At 50.0% G+C, this 21,448-nt stretch overlaps 1 protein-coding gene across 4 annotated transcripts in view; it reads right to left on the reverse strand.

Annotated features, from left to right (window-relative positions):
* Nucleotides 1-21,448, reverse strand: part of IRF7 (interferon regulatory factor 7) — a 61,645-nt gene extending 40,197 nt beyond the window's left edge. For 2 of the 4 annotated variants that reach the window (XM_073347132.1, XM_073347131.1), the window contains exons 1-12: nucleotides 21,249-21,447; nucleotides 19,357-19,493; nucleotides 17,307-17,469; nucleotides 14,768-14,975; nucleotides 13,727-13,815; nucleotides 12,279-12,327; nucleotides 11,106-11,303; nucleotides 9,020-9,256; nucleotides 7,793-8,041; nucleotides 6,820-7,203; nucleotides 6,323-6,441; nucleotides 5,293-5,308 (exon numbers count right to left, since the gene is read on the reverse strand). In XM_073347132.1, the coding sequence (XP_073203233.1) occupies nucleotides 5,293-5,308; nucleotides 6,323-6,441; nucleotides 6,820-7,203; nucleotides 7,793-8,041; nucleotides 9,020-9,256; nucleotides 11,106-11,303; nucleotides 12,279-12,327; nucleotides 13,727-13,815; nucleotides 14,768-14,975; nucleotides 17,307-17,469; nucleotides 19,357-19,379 (1,735 nt within the window). In that variant the 5' untranslated portion in view covers nucleotides 19,380-19,493; nucleotides 21,249-21,447. Of the gene's footprint in view, nucleotide 1; nucleotides 5,309-6,322; nucleotides 6,442-6,819; nucleotides 7,204-7,792; nucleotides 8,042-9,019; nucleotides 9,257-11,105; nucleotides 11,304-12,278; nucleotides 12,328-13,726; nucleotides 13,816-14,767; nucleotides 14,976-17,306; nucleotides 17,470-19,356; nucleotides 19,494-21,248 lie in introns of those variants that run through there. The other 2 variants (XM_073347129.1, XM_073347130.1) reach the window with 2 other exon arrangements.

Here is a 21,448-nt window from a genome sequence, read left to right on the forward strand (position 1 = left end):
GGACAGTGGAATGTCAGTTTATTTACACAGACACAAGAGGGGAAAAGGGCACTTTTCCTGCCCGTGCTGATGCATAGATGAGCAATGTGAACAGAGAGCTTCGCTCACATCAGTAGCTGAAAGGTTTGCACTACTCAGAATACACACAAAAAACTGGCACAATGTATAAAAACTGACCTGGTGTTAGAAGAGAATTACAGTTGGCCTCAATTACAGTTCTAAGAAACATTTCTTAATGAAGACAGAAAGAAGCTTTCAGATTTTGTGATCCCTTCAACATTAGCAGCTGGAGCCAAAGCCCACTGAACCCCTTTGGAAAGGCTCCTGTTAAGCTTTGGATCAAGGCCCTGTTTCTTCACTAAGAAACAATATTCACCTTATGCCTCTTAACGAAGAACCAGAACTTCCGGGTCTTCTGATTTGCTGAAAGCATGATTTGTGTCAGGAGCTATGCCAGTTTACAACCTCTGGGGAAGCAGCCTATTTATTCCATCATATGGGAAGTAGCAGTAATTAACCAAGTATCAAAAAGTACACTACAAAAATCCATATTTAATTAACACACTCTCACTGATTGCCTCCCAAAGGTGCAGTGCAGAGGCTGATCCATGAAATTTGATTTTCTGGCTTAGTATGAAGCAGCTGGTCATTAGTGTCCTTTTATTTCCTACTTCCTTCTGCAGTCCAAGTTGTGGAGAGAAGGAAAATGAAGGGCTTTAATGTGTTGCTTTGTGTGGAACTCCCATGATCACAACTGAGGTGTGAGAGAACACAATCAATCCCCCCTGTACCTGTGATGCGAGTTAGGCAATTTTTAAATCAAATCACAAGGGTCGTTTTATTAAAAAGGCAAAATAGTCCGTAGCACCCAACTCAGATCAGCTTGGCATTTCAGGGCAATAGCGAGAGGCCCTTCTACTGTACAGCTTGTACTGAGGCTGCCTCCCTACCCAGTTTGTGTCCACACACGCTGTTGGTAACGCAATCATGTTGGATACACTGTGCTTTGATTTTTCTCATGAGCATCATTATCAGGCTATAACTAGGTTCTGAATGGTCCTTCCTCCTTACAGCAGATAACGAGGAAGGACCATTTAGAACCTAGTTATAGCCTGCTTCTGAAGGACTGGCTTGTGACTCATCCATCCCTCCCACACACCGCACTAACACTGTGAGACAAGTTACGCCCTGTCAGGCTACAGTCTCGTTAACCACTGAGTGTTCTCGGGCTGTGCAATCCTCTCCCAGTGAATGCAATGCCTGCTCTACAGCGAGTGCAAAAACCCTCTGGCTGCATGAGACATGACATTAGAAAAAGGCATATTACTAAAGTCAAATGCTACTTAAAGCCTTCAACACCTGAGCTAGAAGGCACCAGACCTGCTGCTGCTCCATAGAGAAGAGGGAGAAGGGGCTTGGCACATCTTGCCAGTTGCGTGTGGGGCTGTTTTCATGTCTCCCTCCTCTTGCCCTTGTCTATCTCCTCCTCATGCTATAGGCAAGCAGCCCCTTGAGGCTGATTCACCTCCCCCTGGAATCATTTACTTTGGCCACTGAATTCAACTGGAGCCAGATTAGACTCCTAAAGCCTTTCTGCTCGTGCTGGAACGACTTCTGTGAGGCCACCAGCAGCAAAGACCAACCCACTTGTGGTGTAAAACTGAACTCCAGTACAAGATGTCAGGAGAAGAGCCCCTCTCCACTCTCAGGCTGGCTGGGAGAGGGCTGGACTGCCAGACCAACTGAATTACACCCTAGCCCATGTAAAGGGATTTGCCTCTATTTGGAAGTCACAGTTCAGCTGCAAAGCCAAAGGCCTCGCTAGCTGCTCAAGTGCTGGTCCTCTAGGTCAGCCCCAGATTGGACCCACTCAAACAGGTGACATTCCATCCAGGAGCAGGGAGTTGTACACAGACCTGCAATCACCTACATTTACTAGTGATTTATGGGGGGCAGAGGGGTTCAGTTTGTGGGTGCTGGCTTGACACCTTAAAAGGCCTGACAGAGAGAGCAGGTGTTCTGCATGTTCTGACAATCAGGCCCTTTTAAAAAGTGTCCCAGCGGGGCCCCCAAAATCACTTTTGAAAACTTTGGCCAAAGTCCATTTGGATGAAACCCAGAGCCCTGTGCTAATAAAAGGAAGCTAAAACATAAACATGCCCAATTTACCTAAGCAATAAAAAAAACCTAGGGACAGTACCACAGTGGGGCAGGTGTTCTATAAATTATATTTTAGTATTAGTGCTTAACATTCTGCCAGACCCACCAGGTGAAATCCGGGCCCCTGTGATGTCAATGGCAGGACACCCGCTGAATTCAGCAGGGCCAGGGTTTCACTCACCCTTCGTAAGGTGTGTTGGGCTCCATCAGTGCATAGGTTTGGGAAGACCTGCTTCCCTGATTTATATACGCCCCCTCCACCCCTTCTTTTTTTTTCTTAAAATGCCCTTGCCTGCTCAAAGGAAGGGCAGAGGATGAGACTTCCTGGAGTCCATTAATTTTTCTATTTAAATCAAACTTTCAGCTGTCAGTCCTTGAGACACTTGCATTTTTGAGACTCACAGCTCAGTCAGGATGACCTGTATAAAGATCCAAGCAGCCTTAAAAGGAAAAGGAGGAAGCAATTAGAGCTGCTGGTGAGGAGGCCAACCTCCGTGTGTGATACACGCACACAGTGCGATGACCAAGTGGATTGCCACTCGTTTACGGCCTCACTCACCCTCAGTTCCTAAACTCATGGAATGCAAGAAATTTCAAATGACATATCACTGAAACTACCCAGAATCATATTAACACAATAAATATATACAGCTCAGAATTGTGGGCAGGCAAAAAGAGGAAGATAAGCTCATCTCCCTCTTGCTGCTTTCCACAGATGCTCAGTGCTCAGATAACATGCTGATACTCAGGTGTCTTAGCAATAGCAACCCCTAAGCTAGGGCAGGGAAGAGTCCTAAAGCTAACATCTGTAGTTGCTTTTGGAGGAAAACAACATCCAGTGTGCAATGTCAGTTTCATACAGGTCTCCTGTCAGAGTCCAGCCTGCTCGCCTGACAGTAGTCTACAGCAGTTGGCCTTCCCCTACTGCTCCAGTGTTGGTCACGACCCAATGTCTTATGACCCATCCCGCCGCACAAGCGGCGTTGCTCTGATCACATATCATCGCTGTGGCCACTAGCGCAACTGTTCACATGGGCAGAGCACCGGTGGCACTTAGTGCCCGTGCGGCTGTTTGAAAGGCAATTAAGGTGTTGAGATTTTGGCTACACTGCAGTTAAAAAGAAAAAAAATAAATAAAAAAGCACCCAGCCTACACTCTGGGTGCCCCTGACAAGCATTCTGAAACTGTACTAAATAAATAAATTACCAAAAAAAGAAGAAGAGGTGCAGGAAATAAGGAGCATGGTGTAGTCAGCCAGTGAACCATAGTTTAAGAACTGCTGGCCTATGCCCATTAAAACAACAGGTTACCCTGAGCATGTATGGTTAGGAAAGTGCCAGCTTTATGGATCTGTGCTTATGTATGCTGTGTGTTCATCAGATGACAGCAGGCCAGCGCATGCGTGCTGTGGTGTCCAAGGGAAGCGGGACAGAAAAAGGGGTAGGGTGGCGGCATGTTTTTCTCTTGTGTGACTGTGCTTTGTGGGGCAAGAAGCTGGCAAAGAATGAAGTGGAGTGTTGTCGGTGTGACTTGGTTCAGGCAGTGACCGCCCCCTGCTCAAGGACGACAAGGAGTTGTAGGGCAAATGGGCTCATACAACATGCGCAAGGCCGAGCGCGGCTGGGCCTGCAAACTGAACTCAGGCAGAGTGTGGAGAGGTTAGAATACAGCGTTCGGCGCTAAACTTTAATTTATTAGCCGGGCACATTTGGGGGAGCAAGCTACTTTGGAATAGGACTGATCCTGCTCCCAGGAAAGTCAATGGCAAAATTCCACTGGGAGCAGGACCAGCCTCTGTTGTGGCTTCCGGGCCTCCCCTCCGCTACACTGTTCAGGGTGTTACTCATTCTCCTCGTTCCCCTCTCAACTCATTGGGGTAAGGGGAGGGCCTGAGGCATGGCACAGCTGTTTAAAGCAGCCCTCCTCGAGCTTGCTTACTTCAGCTGTCTGTATGCTACTTGGGCACAGCTGACGTGCCTAGCAGATCTACTGAACCATGGGTGCTTCTATTTCACAGACCTCTGACAGGCGAGCGCTTGAAAGGGACATAGCATGAGGAGAAAGTGGAGTCTGTGTCTTCTGTAGGGGCCTCTCCCCTGTTCCTAGCCCTGGGTGGGGATTTTTCCATAGTGGTCTATCAGCTGATTAAAGCCCAGATCCTCAAGTATTTAGGCTCCAAACTTCCATTCAAATCAATGGAAGTTAGGAGCTGTGGCTAAGTCACCGTCTGACGGATTAGTTCACCTTGTACCAACCCTGTGACCCCAGGAGAGCTGGCCAGGGCTACTGTACGACCCACCCCCAGGACTCCTGCTTCACTCACGTCAGCAACAGGCGCGGATAAGGATTTTTTCCCTGTCAACACCCTTCAGTCAGCTTAAAACCCAGCCTGCTCAGCCCAGACAGAGACACAAGATCATTACATTGCAGTGCTGTAGATGAGTATGCCCCACCCCCTGTCATTCCCCTCCCCGTGCACACCCTGACTTTCTTGCTGAGCTCCTGAAGCAGAGAGGAAGATTCTCTTGCTTCTACCTTCAGAACACAGTGTCTGGTACCCTGCTTATTTCAGCTGGAGAAAAAAAATCTCTATTTTCAATTGGTGGCCCTGAGTAGGGAAGGCTGAGCTGTCTATTTCTGTAATATCTGAGCACCTCACATGCATTTATCCTCACAACAACCTTATGAGGTAAGGAATTGTTCCCATTTTACAGATGGGGAAAGTGAGGCCCCCAGCTGCAGTGACTTGCCCAAGGTCACTAAGGAGGTGGCACAGCATGGACTGAACCCAGCTTTCCTGAGTCCAGTGAAGTGGCTAAGCCACAAGGCCACCCATCATCTCACACACACACTTCCTGATGGGGGCAAACTGATGCCAGTGGGCAGGGGAAAGGCAGAAGTGTTTTCAAAGGCAGGCCAGTCAGGCAGAGACCTAGGCAAGGATGGGCCAATGCTGCTCTCCCACGTGCCGATCAGATCTTAGGGAGGGGAGGAGGTTCAGTCAATCTGCATATTGTACTGCTCAATGAGGTCATACAAGCTGTTGAAGCAGCTTGACACCTGGAGGCTCACGTTCCCGCTGTTCAGGGACGAGGCTCCCTCCTGCAGGGCCATGTCATGGACATACTCACAGAACTTGGGCACCAGCTGCAAGAGAGAAACAAACACCCCTCAGGAGGCATTCATCTGTGCTGCCACATTGCTATGCATTGCCTCTTTTGAATGAGCCACGTGAATGGCCCCGTCAGAGCCTCCATCTGTTCCCCTGCCCCAGGGGGTGACTGCTGGGGGAGACATGCTCTGTCAGCAACGCCCAGAGACAAGGAAGTGAGGGCTTGCGGTGCAAGCGTGTGGCAAGTGCATCTCTCACCTATGTCTGGCAACCCCAGATTCAGCCCTGTGCTGGCTGCAACAGCCTGCTGTGGGCTTTGCAGGCATGCAGAATAGCCAGGGTACAGGTCGGTCTTGGCCACAGCTTTTCTGTGCCTGATCCACCTCTTCCTTCCTTAAACTTACACTCTGCAGCGAGGGCTGCTGTGAAAGCAGCATAGGGCTGGCTCTGTGACTGGACCGAAGGGGTTTCTGCACTGGGGCTATTCCCTAGAAGGCCCTTATGCCTACGCTGCAGCCCCATCAGATCGGTCTAGGTTCTCATCTTGGTACCCGTCATGGTAGTGTCAGAGTGCTAAACGGTATGCGTTCCCACCCCTCCCAAACAGCGGCGAGCCAGGACTGGTCTGTGCATTGGCAGGGCTCACTGGAGGGGAATTTGGATAGTCAAAGAGGACTAATAATTAAGCTAGAAAGAGATGCTTAGTTACCCTCCCAGGACTGTAAAGCTTTAGAGGCAGAGGAGGATTCTCCACTTCTTGCCATGTGGCTGTGAAGCTCAGTGGGTGGGGGGGTAAATCTCTCCCCGCTGGTTACTCAGGGATCTCCACTCAAGCATTAGCTCCTCACCAGCTACATGGACCCATGGCCACTCCACACAGAAGAGGGGCGCAGCCTCTTAGCGGCTGCACGTCAACACTGAAGTCAGTGGAGCTGACCATCAGTGAACAAACACTAACCCCTGAACCATCCCACCAGAGACGAAGGATGCTTGGCATTTAGCCATCACTTCCCTCCATAGCGAAGGGAGAATGATGTTTCTTGGCTCACCTTCACTAGGATTAACATGGCCTCCTTGGGCTTGGATTTAGAGAAGCACTGCCCAAAGCCAAGGTAGATGGTGAAGTCGGGAGATGCAGCCCTTTGATGTTCCTTAAAATCCTTCAGCTCTGCAGAAGGAAACAGGATGGTTTTAGTAGCACAAAGGACAAGGCAGGCATTGGGGTGGCTGGATTAAATAAACTGCCCTGGGATGGTCAGGGGACGGTGGCCACGAGAGGAGCTTTCCGATTAGAAGATTCTGGGGCTCCCTCACCCTTGCTCCTGGCCATTCTCTCTTCTCCCCGAAGTGCCCAGGCAAAACCTGGAGCCCAGTGCTTATGCAGGCTGGGCTCCGGCCCTTGGTCAGCCTACGCACCTCGACCACACTGGAGCCCCATGGGGAAAACGTATGGTAAGTAACATCTCTTGGAGTTTCTCTCAGCTAATCTAACTGCTACCCGTAAATCTGGCCCCATAGAGTAAGCCACACCCGGATGCAGACTCACCCTTTGAGAACACCTCATAGTCAAAGATCTCCATCTCGGTGCCGCGTGGCAGCAGCTTGGGCTCAGGGCTCTGAGCCATGTTCACCAAGTGCCTGGAGAGGGCCCAGAAAACCTTGCACTTATTCAGGCGCTTGGCATAGATCTTCTTGTGCTTCTGCTCCAGCAGCAGTCCTGTGTTCAAGAGCAGCTGCCTGGTGAACTGGGCCTGCTTCTGGTCAGACAGCTCATCTGGGCTTGGGAACTGGACCACCTGTGTGCAGCTCGGAGCAAAGGTGGGGTCCTCATTATTGTATGCGAAGAGGCAGCTGCTGGTGGCCACCTGCACCTCGTGGAGCGGCCTCCCTCGGTAATAGATGGTGATGTCCATAGTGGGAGGAATGGTTTCTGCAAGAGACGAGGGAACGCTTGGACTATATAGGGCCTGACGGGAACAGGTGTGCTCTGGTTCCGAACAGGCTGCTTGCCAAGGGCCCGATGTAACGCTCACTGAAGTCAGTGAAGACACTTCCACTGACCTCAGTGGATGCTGGATTAGCCCCCGACATGCTGAGCCCATCGTCCCCACGCCCGGCTGCCACTGGTGTCCTTGTTGGGAGTCTCAGCAGAGCATTTGCCTGAGCGTTATGGTACCTGTCCATCCCTGCAGTTGGTCCCCCATGGAACTTCCTGGATCCCCCTCTGCAAGCGGAGACGGGGCTGCGGAGATGGGGGTGGGGCGGGGTATCTATTTCAAACCTGAAGCCGAGATGTCTCAACCTCCAAGAGAAGTGAAGAGGGCCCTCTAATCTAGGGGTGGGGTGGGAAAGGTCGGTGCCATTCAGTTCCAATAGCTGTGTTTTCCTAAAGCTTTGACAAGTCTGCCCCAGCCCTTGTTCACCTTCAGAGGGAAGAGGGAGGGGTGGGTGACGGATGTACTCTGTGCTTGGGGCAGGTCTCCTTCCCTGGGGCAGGCAGCTGGGGTGGCGTCACTGACCTGTATTGTTCTGCGATGGCACTGTGTTGGGGGGAGGAGGATGCTGCTCTGGGAGAGGGGCGGCCAGCAGGGTCAACCTGTTCTGCTCGGGGGCTGCCCACTGATTCGCCGGCTGGTGATAACTGTTCTCTCCCGGGCCATTCAGCGTTTGATAGATCACTGCGTTTCCTGCAGGCGCTTCGCTCGGGAAAGTGCTCTGGACGCCCGCGTGGTTATTGTAGTGAGGTCTCCCTGCAAACAGGACTTCCGCTAGGATGGAGAACAATAGGCTTGTGAGACGGGTAGGCAGTAACGAACCCGTTAGTTTCTGCTTAGCGCCGCTCTTTTCACCCACTCTCTTCTACAGTCCCTCCTGAAAACCCCCTGCTTTGAGCCCTAAACTGTCTGTCCAAAGGAAACAATATCATCATTCTGCACAAACGACAGTACTGCCCAGATGCCCGCACAGCGTCACTGCTCGTTGTTTTGCTTTTGCTGCCTCCCATCCTCCACATTTAGACTGGAAGCTCTTTGGGATAGAGACTGTCTCCCGAATGCCCCTCACGTCCTGCTGGTGCGGGATGAGTAATTGCAAGGGAATTGGGGAAGTTTTAGATCTAGCAAACAGCTTCATTTCGGTGCTGAACGGGAGCTGAGCTCTTCTGGCAAACTGGCTTCCTGTGCGGGATCAGCTCTAAGTAGGCTTGGCAGAGCTCAGTGTTTATTTCTGAGAACTGGAGGATAATGGCGATTGTTTATTTTTAAGCATTTCCCCCCTCTCCTCCCCTCCCCCAGTTTAAATGTTCACAGTTGTGGGAAGTGATTGGAGGGGGTCAGATGGCAGGGCAGGCCAGGCCAGGCAGTAATTCTTTAACGACCGACCTTGATTTCAAAAAGCTAAAGCTTTATAACTGTTAGAACCCGAATTGTCAACCTCACTGGTCAAAATGTGCACAGCCCATAGCCCTAAACCAAACTCTCATGAATTGTTCAGCAGAGGAAGAAAAATGCTGCTTCTCTGCACATTTCAATTTTTATCGATGGACTATTTATTCCTCGGTTTGTGTGTAGAGTGAAGTCGACGATTACCGACATTTACCGATAAAAATCTAACCCTCCGAAGCCTAGTTCCATATCTGCTTCATTTGCTATTGGGGGGAGCGTAACCTTCCAATGATCCGACAAGTCTTTTCTGTCTCAAGTGCCTGTTTACACCGGCCAGCTCTCAGATAATGGGGATATACTGACCTGCACTATTAAGAAGCTGACTTATGCCAGGAACTGTTCTGGATGGGAGGGGCTGCTGTAGAAGTGAGGCCGCAGAAGGGTCATAAGCATTTTGCATGGGTTGGGTCACCCACTGGCCAACGGGTTGGTGATAGTTCTCCACTGGTCCATTTGCCGCTCCGCTCCCCTGCGGTGGGTAGCCATTTTGGCCCATATGTTGGTTTGGATAGCCTTGGCTGTCTTCATATGGTACTTCCCCTGATGGAGGGGGGGAGGGGGAAAGAAACCCAGTGTTAATTACCAGAGTTGGGTAAGGCACTGCAGCATGCTGGCCATTACATTAGACAATTCAATAGCTGCTGAGCGTGCTCGCTCTCTCCTTTTGGAAATGCTGCAAGATCTTCCTATTGGATAAAGCTTTACCATGGCAATGCCCTTTGCAGTATCCACCACTCCCCATGCTTCCCAACCCTCGCCTGAACCTCACTTTTGGGAATCCAAACAGGGAGGGGAGATGGATTTCATTACTATTTTGACCGACCCTGACCTCGGGGGTTGATCCACCCAGATGCAACACACCCGATGTGGGTGAGCGGCTCAGTGCAGGGCCCTTGCTGCCCGCAGCTAGCATAGGTCTGGTCTCAGGGTGGGCAGGGTGAATGACCCTTGCCGTTTGTTTTAGTTTTATAGAAATGGCCCCAGAGCTTCCCAGCCTGAAGGTCAGACGTCTCAGAAAGAGCAGGGGGGATCCCAATCCAAAATTTGGCTTGCTTTCCACTGCTGAGGCAGGCATGGAACCTACCCAGCAGGACTCCCATGGTGTCACCAGCCCATCTTGCTCTCAAATCATCATGCAAGTCCCCAAACATAACCACCCTCCTGCCCCCAATTTGGGGCTCTTTTTATTTGCCTTCTGGTTTTGAGCCTCTCAAGTTCACGGTTTCAAGCTTTTCTCTGCAACCAGAAACTTATTTCTAATTTTTTAAATGAAAGGTGGGAATTTTGTCTCATCACATGACTCCAGGAGCTGGGGCTCTACAACAAGATATCAAATAGCCCAGGACTCAATGCTTAAAATCCTGAGAGTGGGCAACACTGTTCGCTTATGTGGGGGAGTCCCCAGCAGGAGCCAGAGTGAGCACAGCTGGCTCCTAGATGTCCTGCCAGCAGCGGGCATGCAGGAGGAAGGGGTCACAGCTGGAGCTCTAGCCTATGGGGCAGAGAATCAGAATGGCTTTTGGCTTTCCTTTCTCCTGGGCAGCCCTGGATGACTGTGTGGGGAAGGGGACTAAGTCCTTTGCCAGGCTTTCCTCCAGGACCCACACCGTGCTAGTCAAACTCCTGTCCTGCTTTCCCTACAGCTCCCATAGCCCCACAGGGAAGAGAGCAACCTCTCTTGCCCGTAATGCGGCAGGCAGCCAGCAGGGGTGCTGCTGAGCAGCTGCAGGAGGGAAGGGAGAGTAGCCGCTCCCCGTCTTTCTGGCTCACATCAGAGCTGCTGAGGGAGATGCAGTGGGCGTTGGCTGGGCAGCAGCATTCCCAGCACCTTGCTGCAGCAACCGGGCTGACACAAACACTGCATTGCAAAGTCACATGATGCTGCTCAGGGACACATGTTCGTTGAGAACCAAGTACGCATTTTCTTCTATGCAGTCGCCCTTGGCGCACAATTAAGAGCCTCAAGGGCCACAGGGTGGGGGCGGGCAACACCCCTGCTTTAGATCCTCTTCATTGTTTTTGCTTGGATGCCGTACAATAACCTGCCACTTGGTTTCTGAGCTGAGTACGTGGGCTGGAGCAGCTGTTGAGAGGGATACCTCCTAGGCACCTCCCTGCAGCCCATTGGCTTCCTGTCTGGAACTGCCCACGCTGTGGGAGGAGGCTCTGCTGGCATGGGACGGTGAAGAACCACAGCTCTCGACGAGCACATCAGAAGGCAGGGCAGGATTCCCTCACCCCTGGAATACAATGGGACTGTCCCGACGCTCCGCACCCAACATTTCTAACACAAGCCTAGGAAGTCACTGGGAGGTCCAGTGAGAGCCAGCTGTATTATGAAACGTAGGTGCCTCTGGGTACAGCTCTGCTCTTTGGGGTCTCAGCCTACCTGAACCTCCATCCAGAGCCCACGGCAGCTGCTGCGGGCTGCAGCCACTCTGGGTTAAGCTGCACTGTTGCAGAATCCACTGGAGTATGTCGGGGCTGCACTGGTAGCCGTTTGGCACCAAATTATTGGTGGTGTAGCCTTGGGACAGATTCCTGCCAGGGTCGTAGGCTGGCCTTTCGTTCTGCACGCTGTCCATCTCTGTGGAGCAACAAGAGCCGAGGACGGTCTCAATCACACGCACGTCTCTATGCCTGTCACAAGTTTTTTCTCATGCACCTCTCCACCTGTCCCACTAGAAGCTGGTTTTCCTCAGGAGTTCGCTTTGCACGGTGGAAGCCTGCAATAGCCCTGCTCCTGCCCATGGGGTTTGGCTAGGACCTCACCATGCTGGGCCAAAGCGAGCTGTTGGGGGTGTGACACTGTTGGCCAAGGTCTGTCTCCCCAATGACCTTGGCACCACGGTTGAACCTGCCCAGGGCTGTTGCCCCTGATGGCATCACGCAGGGGTTCTTTGGCAGACTTGTTGCCACAGACCCACCGACTATGGGGCGGTGTCTTTGATAGCTGGGTTAGAAATTGATCTTGAATAGGCTGGTTTTAAAGGCAATCAGACCACAGTTCAACTACTGGGCACTGAATCTGAACTGAACAAGGATTAAACTTGACTGCTTATTCGAGCAAAGGTTTATCAGCTCCGCCATATTGTTATTCTCTCTTATCTCCTTCCCAAGCATGTATTATGTTTATTCATTCCTGTTCTATTTGATTAGAATTAAATGCAACACCGACCTTCCACCAGAATTCCAGACAAGGTGGAAAAGCCACAGGGCTATTGCACTAGGAAGCAACGACTTTGATTCAAAGTCTGTATGCCTCAGGATAATTTCCTGGCTAGTTCATCCTGCTTCCTGCCCCAGGGCATGTGGAAATGCTGAGAGACTCAACCAAGGTGCTGAATAGATCAGTGGCAGAGCAGGAAAGAGAACCCCAGGCTCCCAACTCTCAATCGAGTGCCCAAGCCTTCAGTAAAGAGATCCAATTCAATGAACAAACAATGGAGGAGCATAGGGCCATATGCAGCACCACGGTTTCTATTCTGGGTTTTATCTTCCGGAATCCAATCATTTACACTTTAAAAAAAAAAAAAAACAAACAAACCAGCAAGTAACTTACCTTGGGGAGGGTTTTCCAGCGACATCTCCAAATCTAATTCTATCTGCGGCTGCAAAACAAAGCACCCAAGACCATTTTCTTTGTGTTTTATTGGATTCATCATAGAGATATGCGTGAGAAAGTGCATCAGTGAAGCAACACCCCTACAATTAGCTGGGCATTTCTGCACCCGTTCACAGAGAGGCTTTGACCAGCGAAGTGGATTCAGCCATGGCCTCATTCTGTTGCTAGTCTTGCTGCTTCCCAGTGGCCCAGCAGCAACATGCAAGTCCCAGCTAAGGCCAGCCTGAGCCAAGGAGAGTGGCTACTCAGATATGCAGGCAAGCCAAATACGCTTTGCGTTCTTGACTTGAAGACACATCCAAGAGGGAGGGGCTGAGAACCTGGGAGCCTGCTTGACACAGGGATAAGCACCCCTGATGCAAATGGTGGCTTTCTTTATGGACATGAGGGTTTGTAGCTATGCTGGCATATGGCCACTGGAGGCTGGAATGGAGACAATTCCCCCCAGTGTGATCCAGGGGCCAGATTCTCAGCTGCTGTGAATTAGAGCAGTTCCACAGCGGCCAACAGAATCTTCCCAGGGTCTTAGGCCTACATGAGAAAGCTGCACCAGGTTAACTTAAAACTGATTTGAACTAAACCGCTCCAAACAACTGGGTGGAACTTATTGCAGTTTAAGAGGAGCTTATGCTAGTTTAGCTTTAAACTGATTCCCAACTGACTTAAGCTAAACCAAACCAAGATTGATTTAAACCAAACCAAAAGTGTCTGCACAAGAATTTGCCCTGGTTTAGCTTAACTGATTTTGAATCATACCCTTAGTTAAATTTTAGACTTTTTCCTGTAGACAAGGCCTTTGACAGACACATGGTTCCTGGAAGAGCTGGAGGGGAGAGAGCGTGTCCTGAATGTGTGGATGTTTTCATGCCAAAATCAGAACAGGTAATTTTTATTCCCTCCTCACCTGAATCCACTGTGTGGATGAAAAGGTTACATGGTAGCAGACAAAAGCAGTTTTCCCCCAGGCAAAAACTCTCATTCCGTTGTGGAAAACTTTTTTCACACAGTGAGAAGACTGAGCTGGATCATCTTCTGTGATTGCAGCTCAGGAGCTAGCTGTGTGTGTATTTAGATCTGGTGTTGCAAACATGACTTCTTGCAAAAAGAGATGCATGATCATTCGCCTAGCTGTTTTCCTGGGGCCAGATTCTGTCCCTGCAGGGTATAAGCAACTCCCAGGGACATTGTCTAGAGACACATTCACGTGGAGGGCTCTAGCAGTGACGTTGATTGAGTCAGAACTCTGCAACGTGGGGGTAGGGAGTTTATCCCTGTTAATTTCCCATGAGCCACTAAGTTTAGTGAAACGTTATCAGGTTCTGATGATTCCAGGGCTCCTTCAAGCTTAGCACTTCCCCAGTTTCTCCCGTCCCCAGTTCTGGTACCTGCAGTTGCTGTGGCATATGGTGATGCAGATTAGGGGCTTCTTCAGAAGGGGGGCTGATGTCTTCTTTACTGTCATGCAGGTTATTGTCTAAAAGACAACAGCAAATTACACAGGGATGGGGAGGAAAAAACCAGTGGTTTAGCAAATGGAATCTCTCACACGGGAAGTTAAGCATGATCCATAGTTCCAAGAAGTGGGATTTGCTCAGGGCTTAAGGCCCATATGTTGAAAACTCTTCACTAATTTGGATTCCCTCAAGTTTAGGAGTCCAACTGGAGACACCAAGGGCCTAACTTCTCAAAGGTGACTGGTGAATTTAGGTGCCCAACTTGAGACACTTTGAAGAGGTCTAGTTTTCAGAGGGCAGATGCAGACCCCTTTCTCAATGTCAGGTCCCTTTACGGTGTTGAGTTGTGCACCCAAAAAATTAGTGAGCACTTCTGAAAATGTTGCCCTTAATGCCACCAGTTTATCCAGTTCTTCATGACCTTCTGCACACTTTGTTGGGAAGCCTTGAAAGCTGCCCTCATTTATACCTGCGTCACCATAGCCTTCACAGCTCCATTGACTTTACAGGGTAACGCGTGTGCAACTAAGTTAGAATTTGGCTCACGGGGTTTCCTCAAAGCAGAAATCTGCAGGAGAAGGGCAGTGAGATTGCCCTCGGAAAACATCCGGTACGGTTAGCACTTCTGCCCTACCAGCAGGGAGCAGCACTAAGCACCATGATCTCACGCCAACCATGTCACCCACAGTTCAGGCCACAGGCCCTAATTTTCAAGAGTATTCAGCAGCTCCCATTGACTGAGAACGCTAGGAGTTGCTGGGGGACAAGTATTTTTGAAATATTGCCCTCCCCTGCCCTGGTCACTTTTAAAGGCAGTTACCTAAAATCCCATCTCTCCCACATGACGCCACATTCTATTCAGACTGGATCTGGAGTGGTGCCAGGCAGAGAGTAAAACAAAAGAGCTCCTTGCACAAATCAGAACCATGTCTGTCTGCGCCTGTCTTCAGCCTGTATTGCCAGCATCCTTACTTTTAGTAGTCGTGGCTTTAGCGGCTGCCACAGCATCAGGGCTTGGGCTGATGATTTTATACACTTTGTGAGGGTCCTCGGAGGTCTTTGAGTTGTCCTGCATCATCAGGAACATGTTTGTGCTTCTCAGGGCGCAGCGGAAGTTGGCTTTCCACTTGGCCGGATCTTTCAGCTTTTCGTTGTACTTTCCGCTGGTTATGGCCCAGGCCTTTCCATAAAGAGAAGGATTGGGGGAGAGAAGACAGGTAGGAAGGCATTAGAGAAGGAGCAGTCTGTCAGTGCCGTCAAGCAGAAAGCCATGTTGATCTTAGCCCCACGGGCAGCAAGGCATGAAGATCTCTGTACAATTCCTTCCAAGCTCTCTATTAGCACCGTTGGTTTTTTTAAAGGATCCGTCAAGCACTTTGCCGTAAGTGTAAACCTCCTTTCCCGCCCCAACCTCCACTCAGACCACTGTGGTGGAGTAATCTTTCCCTTTTTGTTACTGTGGTCCAGGACTCAAACACCCAAGAGCTTAGAACTTGACCCAGCCTCCTCCTAGGATGCCGAGGATTCTGGTGCTGATTTTAGCATGATTTCAGACATGTGCTCTGCCTAGGTGCATATACAGTCTCCCATCATCACAGCATCTAAGCATGTTGGACAGTGGGTCTAAATACAGACATGCAGCGTACAATGGAGAAATACTAGGCAAAATCATCAGTGGATCCCATTTTCCCCCTTCCCTTTTTCTTACAAGGTACCCCCTCGATTACTGTTGTTTTGGGCTCATTCATTACAATAGGCTACTTCCCAACTGCTCTGTATTATTATTTATTATATAATGGTAGTGTCTGGGGCCCCATGGTGCTATGCACCATACAAGTATAGTGATAGGCCCTGCCCTGAATTGCCTACGATCTGTTAACACAGTTCTGTCCAACTCTTTGTAACAAGCCTGAAAATGAGATCTGTCTCCTGGGTGACTATTTTTGTTTTCCAAGGCACATGCCCGTTAATTGGCTGCCACGGGAAAGATCACAAACAAAAGTTAAGCAGAATCAACTGGGAGATTGTTTTGGCCTTTACCAGCCGTGACACTGCAACTATTGTAATTTTCAGTGTGGTCAGACAGCCCAGCTTCAGGATTTCTGAGGGCTGTTGCCAGCTCAGTCTTTGGGAGGGTCTAATCCTACTCTTAGCCGTGCCTAGTGCTGGCTGAAACTGGAATTCCCATTCTGCAGGAAATTCTGAAATTTCGAGGGTGTGTGGGGGGGGGGGAAATCATTCTGGAACGGAACAAAAAAAATGCAAGTTTGAAATTTCCCAGGGAAGGAGAATTCTGAAATTTCGTTTCAGAAAAGTAACATTCCAAAACGTCATTCCAATCTTTTGGAAACCTTTCCCTAGCTCCCTGAGCTGCTCAGAATCCCAGCCACCCACCAGGCAGGGAGCGAGGCAGGTTGGGGAACCTGGAAGCAGGGGCTCTATGGAACTCCCCCTGGCAGGCAGGGTGTGATTAGGAACCTGCCTGGTTTCCATCAATATTTCACTGAAGTTGACACACATTCCGGCAAAATGTTTCCATTTTGACAAATCAGCATTTTCTAACAGAAAAACGTTCCATCTGAAAATTTCTAACCTGCTTGAGCTGAGACATTTCATGTCACATCTCAACACAACATTGTCCTCTCATAATGCTCAGAATTTATCTAGGAACCTTTCAATTGCCTGTAAGCTGCAGTCTGCAGGGAAGACCCCATTAAAATGTGGAAAGTCCAGGAAATTCCAGAAGGGGCAGCAGCCCTATGATGATGTATAGAAACAGTCTTTTAAATAGGAGGTATTTATTAAAGAAAATAACTGAAACAACAGGCAGAAACAAGCTTCCACGCTGCCTGAGTTCCAGCTTTGCCTTTTGTTTACTGGAAACCACGCTCTACTTAGAAACATTCAGCACATGGGGCCAGCAAGTGACTGGATGATGTACTGCAAGGGAACATGTTACAAACCATACCAGGGTCATCGGGGTCCTCCCACAGCCATGGGAATTGAAGCTGGTCATTATTCTGAGGCCTGGTGTGCATTCTGCCAAGGAACCCTTCTGTGCTCTGTTACCCTGGTGGATGGATACTCCATCGAATGAAAGGGCACTAGCCAATTACTGCCCGGTGCCACACTGTGACAATGATGCATCCTTACAATCACAGGATATCAGGGTTGGAAGAGACCTCGGGAGGTCATCTAGTCCAACCCCTGCTCAAAGCAGGACCAATCCCCAATTTTTGCCCCAGATCCCTAAATGGCCCCCTCAAGGATTGAACTCACAACCCTGGGTTTAGCAGGCCAATGCTCAAACCACTGAACTATCCCTCCCCCCAGTGCAAGGGCATCACGCAGTGACACACCATTATAAGGCAAATGTCACAGAGCAATGTCAGAGCATTGACACTGATCGTTTTGCCAGTTCTTCTTAATTAGTTACCCTGGACTGGGACTGGCTTCTGCAGGAGATGGGGGTTGGTGGGGATGGGGAAAAGAGAATCATTTGGGATCCTACCTTGAAAATCTTGTAGTCATTAGGGTTGATATCCTTCCTGGAAGTGTGTTTCCAGGGGATGCGAAACTGAGTGCGGTGCTTGTCTACCCAGCAGAGCCCCTCGTAGTTTTCACTGTTGATCTGCTTAATCAGCCACCAGGCAAACCGTAATTTTTGAGAACCCCTGTAAAGACAGAGACAGAGGTTATGCCAGGCCTATTGGCCAATGGCAGATCAAAGACCAACCCCTGCAAATAACAGCAATCGAGTAATACCAGAGCCGCCAGGGAAGACATCTGCTGTTCCAGCTAAGTGTGTGCTGCTGAAGGAAAAAATGCAGCCCAAGGAAATGCTGCCTTCTCCCTGGGAATGAATGGGGAGGACAGAGTTGATCAGCTGCAGGTTTCTGTTGCTGGTGAGCGCAAACAAGCAACAGCTGCTAGGCATCTATCAGAAGAGATAAAAGCACACACACAAGGTGGATGTGTGCAGTTATTCTGAAGAAACACGTTCACAGAAATGCTATAAATGGATTGTTAGTCAATAATTAATTAATATGAAAATTAGGTGCCTCAGTGCTGCAAACTCCGTGTGACTTGGGGCAAATCTCTATCTTCCTGGGCCTCCGTTTCCCCATCTATAAAATGGGGATGACAATGGTTCCTTTCCCTCCCCGTGCTTTTTGTGTTGTGTACCTGGTCTATTGAGTACATCTCTTTCCATATTCGAACGGGAATTATTGTGGGGAAGTCACATGGACTGTTATGTGATACATGGGCAGACCAGATGATCACAATTGTCTCTTCTGGTCTTGGAATCTATGAATTGATGAGTTTCTACAGCACTGTGATGGGGCGTCTGCCCCACACTGGCATCCAAGGGGTTAACAGGGCCCAAGGAAGGCTGCTCAAGAAGCAGCCAATAGGAGAGTGGCTGTGAAGAACAGCCAATCAAGGCCCAGCAGGCCCTTATAAGAAGAGTCGGGTCAGTTACTCCCTAGAGTGCAAGAAGGGAGGACTGGGTATCTGGCAGGCAGAAGGAAGCCTGCAGCCTGGACTGAGCTGTGTGGCTAGCAGGGACCAGAGAAAAGCTCCTGGCTGGCTGCTGGGATTTGCAGGCTGAAGCCCTAGGGAAGGACGAAGAGGGTGCTGGGACCACGGGGAAGTGGCCGGACAATTGGCTGTAGTTGCCACTGGGAAAGTGGTGGGACGGTTAGACTGCAACATTTGCCCCTGGAAGGGGGGAACGCAGATCATGACACGTCCAGAGGGCTGGGTCGTGACGAGAATGCCGCAGTCCTTGGAGTGATGAGGGTCTGGGAGCAGAAGGGACACTGGGTGAAGCACCACTGGGAGTAGGTGTACTGACCCGCAGAGCTAATCCAAGACCAGCAGGAGGCGCCAGTGTGGTGAGCCCTGGCAAAGCACCTAGCACCACTGAGTTCCCATCTCACTTGGGCCCTCTAGGCTCAGATCCTCAATGGTATTTAGGCACCTAGCTCCTGTTGATTTCAATAAGCGTTAGAAGCCTAGTTACTTTTGCAGCTCTGGGCCGTGGGCACGAAGGGAATACAAATGATAAAGAAAGGGCAGGCACTCCTTAACTTAAAATACTTCACGGAGATGTTCCCATTCCCGTTTCCTGCAGCAGACAGAAGTGGTCATATTTCACACTTCAGCAAACCTGTAATCATGACAGTACTTTTGCACGGCAGTCTCACGTCCAATTCGGCAGTTGCGCCTTCCCTTTAACAGAGCAGCTAGTCACCGGGCAGCCATGTGCCACAGTAGACAGCCGCTTAGGTGAACGACGGCGACCCTTACAGCCCCGAGGGCCAGTCTCCAGCAGTTCCTTGGCAGATATCAGCCAGGCATGGCTGCCTTTGCTGTCCGCGGGAGATAAGCGCAAAAGCTGTTGCCGTGGGATCCACTTGCTCAGGGGTGTGTCCTTTCCGGCCTGCCGGCAGCGGTTACAGCCAGATAGTGCAGGTTTGCATTACTCCCACCGGCTTGTGTACGTCACCCAGGCTGCACTGACCGCACCCGCGTCCGGCTCCCCCAAAGCCACTTACCCCTCGCTCTCGGATGCGGCCATCAGGCAGCCAGTCTTGGGTTAATTGCAGGAGGAAGGGTTGGGGAGGTCGCTCCTTTGGTACCAAACGGAATTCTTGCGGGTGAATTGGAAACCTCCAAGCAGGACCTGTATGAACTGGAGGCAGATGCAGGGAGAGTCACTCACATTCGCCGCCATGATGGAACCCCAAATCAACTCCTGTGTCAGCACCGGAGCCCTCTCTGGGGTGTGCTGACAACCACTCGAGCAAGGCGACTGGTGGCTTTGAGCCCCGAGCCAGGGCAGGGTGGACGGCGGGGAGCTCGGTTGCCCAGCAGAAACCCCCAGGAGGTGCCAGTCTCAGGGAAAGGGAGGGGCACATGCAGCTGGCAGGCTTTGCTGGCAGATAGAGCCATTCCTCTTTGTACTGCATCTGCAACCCAGGTGCAGTCCCGCAGTCCCTCCGACTAAGAGCTTACAGACTAATGAACAATTCTGCTGCTGAGGAACCAATAGTTAACCTGACTTGCTGGGGTGTTTCTTATAACGCTCCTCTCTAGCTTCCTGCTACAAACCACAAGAGAGGGAAGGGGATTCGCAGACATGCTGAACCCTCAGCCCTCCTTGAGTTTAAGAAAAATCTTCTGCAATTCATGCCACACCTTACTCTCCACTGTATTCCAATGTTACACAAGATCAGTCCCCCTTCACTCAGCTGGTACCCATCTTCAGTAGAGGAGACGGCTAAGCTATCTCAGGAGCATCTAATGTCTGGCTCTTGAGCCAACCCAATCCCATGGCAGCCTGTCTCATCCATGCAATATCAAATTCCCCTTACTGAGAGCTGAAGTGGTTCACAAGGTGAAGCCATAAGGTATTTGGGTCAGGAGATGCTAAATTCTAATCCTGACCCGATCTCTGATTTGCAGCATGATCGTGTGCAAGCTACAAATACCTCCATATGCCTTAGTTCTCCCGCTCCCACCTTTCTATACCTTAGTTTCCCATCTGTGTAGTGGGAATAATGATTCCAACCTATGGCACATGGATGCTGCAGAGATTCAGCAGAGATATTCTGAAGTGCTTTTGCAAATGCAAATTGCAATGCAAGTGCTAAGTGAGCAACTATAACTGCTGAGGAACCAGTGTAAAAGTTAGCCTGCTGTTTGGCATTATGCAGATGGGAAATAATAGGTATTTCAATCTAAGCACTGAAACACCAGAAGTCTGTATTATTCCTTCTTCCCCTGAATTGCAAACATGGTGCAAATCAGCTGAGTAATGTATTGGTGACATTCATAGAGGGAAGAAAGGGGAAGCCACAGCTGCAGGCTGAGGCATGAGTCTCGTCAGAATATATTTGGCATTTGGAGATATACTTCTGCATGCCTTTCATCTGAGGCGCGCAAAGGCCTTTGCAGATATAGGCGAACATGCCTCAGAGCACCTCTGCAAACCACAAGAAAATAGAGAGGAGGAGGAGGAGAGGGATCTGCAAAGCTACAGTTCATGCACCGTCAGGAATCAAAGTGTAGAAAAGGAATTTCTCTAGCTTCCATCCTCCAGCACAATTTGCAGCACTTGCATAAAATCTCTCTCTCTCACACACACACCCTACTGCACTCACACACCCCAGTGCATGCACACTCTCACACACCCCAGTTTATGCACACTCTCACCCCTGGTGCACTAGTTACCAAGAAATCTAGCCAACGTTTGTTATCTCCTGGCACCCATTCAAAACTGCACTGTTGTTTCAAGAGAAGCTACTGAAGGCAGCTTTATGGGATTGTGATGAATTCTGCTTGCTTTTTCCACAGAAGCTGCCAAATCTCTTATTTTCAATTCCCTCCTCCCACTGCTCCCCAGCTCTAATCAGTTAATAGCATCAGTAAAAAACAGATCAGTTACCTTTGCTGTTACCAGAGGATGTTACCAGGGATTTTGTGAATAGTTGAAATATCAAAGTATTTCCAGCAACGAGTCTCCCTTTTATACTCTTCTGGACTATGTCGTCAGCCCAGCACATTGGCAACAGTGTTCGCGGGATCACAGCCTGTAGCCAATCAGAGTGGACCCTGTACCAAGACGGGGGTTAATAAAACAACAAC

Source organism: Lepidochelys kempii, chromosome 6 (assembly GCF_965140265.1).
Source record: "Lepidochelys kempii isolate rLepKem1 chromosome 6, rLepKem1.hap2, whole genome shotgun sequence".
NCBI lineage: Eukaryota > Metazoa > Chordata > Testudines > Cheloniidae > Lepidochelys > Lepidochelys kempii.